We start from the raw sequence: 5,448 nt of genomic DNA, 5'->3' as shown, positions 1-5,448 counted from the left end.
ATTTATTTATTTATTTATTTATTTATTTATTTATTTATTTATTTATTCATTTATTTATTTATTTATTTATTTATTTATTACAAAACACAGGACGAACTTAAAAGCTGGTAACCAGTATATTAAGAGAAACATTCATAAAGCAGTTACTATGAAGGCATGAAAGCAAAAATATCTCGACAATAATTAAGGGTTAAATCGTTATTCATAGCACAAAGAACTAGTAACAAGTCATTTTATCCGGTGACAGACGACCGTGCAGACGTCTCAAACATCGAACAGAAGCCGAAAAGATAGGAAAATAGAGCAATATAGTCAATGATTGAGGGAACCAGCTCAAAGTTCGAGACTAAATTCGATCGTAACATCGCCTCTTTTCGATCAACTCAACGAGATGCCAACATCTTCCTTTGACGAGAACACCAACCCCGGAACGTTCATCGTCTGGTCTGTTTTTCTTGGCGAATTTTTCGCGCACGACTCACACGCAGAAGCAGCAGCATCGGACCTTTCATCGATCGGTTCTAGCGCCATCACTCACGATGCTTGGAATCATGTCCGTCTATTGATCCCCAGCGTCTGCCCCACGACCGTCAATCGCAAGTACACATTGCAAACACTCCCATCACGACCGGGGATGGACCGGGTGCGAACGGTCCAGCGCAACATAGTTGGACAAAAGCATACAAAAAAAAAAACGAATGCGGTATGTGGTGCGCGAAATGGCAAGCGATCCTCACAAAACGGAGCACCTCTCCTGTGCGCCGTTTTGTGCGGTGTCCAGAGAAAGCGGGCGCGGAATTGAGCTCATAATTCCCATAATTGGGCAGTGCGCGCCCGAAGGGGCGGAAATTTATGATTTGCGTACCCGAAGGAAGATTTGCTCCCAGAGCCCCCGGCTGGTGGTCGAGATAATTGTCCATCCACCTTCCGTTCTCCTGTGCCGGTGCCCGGGCGGGTGGGTTGGGGCTTCTGCGGTCGTCGCCCCGAGGATGTTTGCCATTGCGGACCGCCACAATGCCGTGCCGGGCTAAAAGATGCATATCATAGCCATCATCGGGCCGAGCCGAGCATAAAACAAACGTCCCAGCACCGGCACCGGAGGTAACCTGCCGGCTAGGGATGGTAAATTGCAACCATTGCTCTCCCATTGGGCCCGGTACCTATGGCTCCTCGCGCTTCCCGCGGGAGCTTCCCTTGTTCCAGCAGCAGCAACATCATCATCACCATCATTATCGGGCAGCGCAGCGTTCAATGGTAACTGTGATTGAAAACTGCAATCACAATCGATCGGCTTCGTTCCAGGCTCGCCCGAGCGCCAAACAGTCTCCCAAACACGCGAGACCACCGAGTACCACCGGGGTTCAATCACTCCGTGGCTGGCGTGGCTCGCATAAAATTGGAGTTTCTTGGGAACGAAACATGAATCGGTAGGTTAGTGGATCAGTGATCAACTGTTATCAGCTAGACCACACCAGACCAGAACATGATCTATTTATTGTGAAAGAAAACGGACCTTCGAATTTGGACCTTGATGTCATCGAGGCACTTATCGAGGCAGGCCTTGCCAAGTACTATAAATTTGACGTTTTCGTTTATACAAATATTCGGTTAGCCGTTTCAAGTTATTAAGCGGCTCTGTTTGACTACAGAAATCACAAATCATTCGAACAATAAAGTAATAATATCGGTGAATGAATGAGAAAATCCACTTTGGAGGTAACCTGTTTAAAAGTTCAACTGACTCATTAATATGGTTGTAACATTATGCTGTAAAACATACACAATATTATCGCACGTCAAAATTGCCGTAATTGTGTCAGTGTAAATATTGCTTTAAAACGTCGTACCTGCGATAGCATTACAGATTAATCCCATCGTTGACGTCGTCTTCCGAAGGCCACCATGTGAGTGAACCCCACTCGAGCTCGGCATCTTAACGACACACTCAGTTTCGCGTCTGTCTCCAAAAGCGTCTCCCAACAGCATTCTACCAGCCCGCGGAACAAAAAAACCATCAGCTGCAGAAAACCAGATCATCAGATCATGTACTGCAGTGGTGTCTGTTGCTGCACAAAACCGGAACCGGTGGGCGTGGGCATCCCGAAACGACCGACTTCGGACGTTAATGACCGACCCCCCGCCAGGTGGCAGAGCCAAGGACAGTCAAGGACAGGGCCATCTGACCACCATTTTACATTTTAATTTTATTTCTCGGTGTCTCGGCGTCTCGGTTAAATGGTTCAAAAAATGGTACACCATTTCAAAGACGATCAGGTAACAGCTTTATTGTAGGACGGAGGTCCCATTTATCGTCCACGGCGGTCGGACGCACGTCATGTCGAGCGGCTCTCCGGCTAGTAATAAAGGTAATAAGAGATGCACAGATCGTCACAGCTTCTGCCGGGGGGCATAATTGGTAGTTACTTTGGTCTGATTAACGATCACTACCGAACAGAGTTGCGGCCGATAAATGACAGATCCCTTGATGAGGTCCCTCGATCAGGCCCCAATCTCTGTGGTTACTAATTGCGAATCGGACAACCGATGATGATGCAATTAATGTTGGTCCTCCAAAGAGAGGGCCGGCCCCACGAGAAGCTTCCGTACTGCATACGATCTTCGATCAGTCCCGTGGAACAATTGAATCTCGCGGTTCTACGCGATCACGTTGATGAGAGCATCGAGCTTAGAGCGTAGCGGATTGGGGGGCTTTCCATTCTAAACTGTTTCTAAAAGAGCCTCTGGTAAGGCTTTCACCATTCTGCCACTGCTGGGAAAACGCGAACCCGAAACAATTGAAGGCTTTAACGAGCTTTTTAGCATTCCCGTTTATGTCCCGGCCCATGGCGGAACGAATGTGGCCCTGGTCAAACATGCAGCTGTTCCACTGCTGTAAATCACTTTTCCTGGCCCCTAACGGAAAATGGGCCCTTCAGTCGCCTGCCGGCACCTTGAGCCAGAATGCTTGGTCTTGTGGCCGATTTCGAGCCCCAACACTATTACCGAACGATTCATCACACCTTTCACCCCTTTTGAGCCGGGACGGAAGCTGGCCATCATTTGTGATGATGGAAAATGGAGTCAATTTTCCATCGGCCAGCTTCGCAGCGAGCGTCATAATGCTCCCAGCCCGTGCATCGTGGGACCACCCATAATTAGCATTAATGTAATTACATTTTGCTTGCTTCACACACCACAACGGCACGGTCACGGGGCTGCAGAATAAATAAAACGTGGCCATCGGGCAGACAAGAGCGTTGGGGCAACGACACACACATAGAACCGGTCGAAGAACGGCTCCGGTGCTCCGCTGGAACTGCTCCGAACGGTGGAGCAGTCGATCCCACTCGGCGCAAGGGCTTTGGCAACAAATCATAGGACATCCAGGTCGGGCGCAGCATAACAGGAAGCGGGGTTGATCCACGGCCGCTCCAGGAATTCACACTTGCTGTTTGTATGCAAATTGATTCTAATTTGGTTACCCTCAATTATCGCCCATACTCGAGACAAGAGTGATGGGGAGAGTGTGTGGCCAGGTAAGAGGGTATCGAACCCCGCTGAGAACCTCACCACCGCTTGACCCCGTTCGGGTTAAAATATGCACGAAAGCAGACGCCAGTCAGGGAAAGTTTCACAAAGTGACGCAAACGAGAACAAGTTTACTTTTTCCGGTATGACTAAGGCAGTTGACAGCAGTAAATCCAACGTCGTTGATGCATTACGTTATATTGCTACATAATTTATTATGTTTGGTAAAATCGAAAAGATATTTTTCTTTGCAAAAAGAGATTAACAAAGTCGCGTAGCTTTGGGTGATACGAGACAGTTCTCAACCTCCTTCATGTACCAAATTTAGTCAAGCTTTAGAACCAGTTGCAGTCGAGACGATCGCAGATGATTCGGACCGCAGACAATTAGCTCCAACATCATAAGTCACCGAGCTTCATCGGTTTCCACATTGACGCCAAGTGTAACGGCTCTGTCCCTATTAATTTGAACCGTTTGTCGGGAAGCTACATTAATTCGCAAACAATGGAACAAAGTTCGGCTGAGCCAAACCGGGAAATTCGCAACAAAAAACTTGCAAAACAAACTGAAATGAAGAAATACTTTGCGCCGAAGTAATTTGATTAGAACCTAATTAAAACGAGAGCATGCGAATGGAGCCTCAAAACAACAGGTGGCCGCAAAGCTGCAAGAACACTGTTTCAGGGTGAAGATGGAGTTGAACCGGATTCCGTGTCTAGTTTGGTTTCGCGACGGCGACCTGTTCCCGGCACCAGAGACTGGTCAGTAACACTCGGATTCGCCGAAATCAATAAAATCCATCGAATTCCCGATCGGTTACCCGACCCACCGGAGCCGGTCAGCGCAGATCATGAACTTGAACTTGGGTGCAACCCGCTCGCGGAGCGTCCTAACGCGTTCCAGTTTCAATCGTTGGCCACCATCGCCGGCATGCACAAACCCGTTCGCAGCGTTACGCAGTCGCAGGGTGGGTCTTCGGCCGCGAAGGGTGAAACCCCACAATTACGACACCGACACCAATCGAACCAAGAGTAACTGTAAAGCGAGCTGGCGACGATCGAGTGACGATCGAGTGGCTGGTTGGTTGTGCAAAACAACAACAAAAAAACACCGGAGCTAATCCATCGCTCGATGGATGGCACGAAACAAAACGAGGACACCGAACGGGGCCCGATCGGCTCGGTCCGTGCACTTCAGGTGTGAAGCCTTAGGGTGTGCAGAATACTGCAGCGAGAAAGCCAACAGGAATGCCCTCCTTTGGGCGGTGCCATTCAATAAACGACCGATAAATGCTTACCGCTAACAGAAGTTTCATGTCGATCCTGATGGTTGATTCCTTCCTGCGTTGAAGCCGCCCGATTCTCGGTCGTGACCGCGAGACCGTGTTTCGCTGCGGGTCTTCGGCCACCAAGCCGTTTGCTACCGGTGTTTAATCGATCGCTTATAACTTCACCTTCTAGTCTCTTGGTTCGAACACCTTCACCACCGAGAGATCTTCGGACCAAGCCGAACCGAACCACTCAACCACTCAGGAAGTGAAACCCAAACGCAAGATCGTTCCCAGGCGCACTACAGTTCCACGCTCCACACGAATCGAGTGGCCTGTCCTGGAGTTACTGGCTTCACCCGGTTGCCCTATGCACCCGTACCACACAAACACCGGGGCACACAAACAAACACACACAGGCGCACGCGCGGACGTAATGATCGCACTTTGAAACTCCCCAAAGTTCTGGCTTTCTCCAGTGCAATCGCGGGGTGTTGGGTTGGATGAAGGGGGCCGTGAACGCTGTGCTGCGCGCTCCGAGATCGTTCGTCGGTCAGTGCTGAGCTCGGACTGTGCGCTCCGTGGCCCGAGCGGTCCAGTTTTATGTTTCGTGTGTTGCGCCTTGGCAGCGCTTTTGTTGCGTTCGCCGCTTT

The 5,448-nt window shown here is 49.5% G+C and overlaps 1 protein-coding gene across 1 annotated transcript in view; it reads right to left on the bottom strand.

The window, feature by feature from the left end:
- Positions 1-4,843, bottom strand: part of LOC131216808 (uncharacterized) — an 18,188-nt gene extending 13,345 nt beyond the window's left edge. Inside the window, exon 1 of the mRNA XM_058211388.1 lies at positions 4,826-4,843. Within this exon, the coding sequence (XP_058067371.1) occupies positions 4,826-4,843 (18 nt within the window). The remainder of the gene's footprint in view (positions 1-4,825) is intronic.
- Between the last annotated feature and the right edge of the window lie 605 nt (positions 4,844-5,448).

This window comes from Anopheles bellator, chromosome 1, assembly GCF_943735745.2.
Source record: "Anopheles bellator chromosome 1, idAnoBellAS_SP24_06.2, whole genome shotgun sequence".
NCBI classification, from domain to species: Eukaryota; Metazoa; Arthropoda; class Insecta; order Diptera; family Culicidae; genus Anopheles; species Anopheles bellator.
This window is presented reverse-complemented; position numbering and strand designations above follow the sequence as displayed.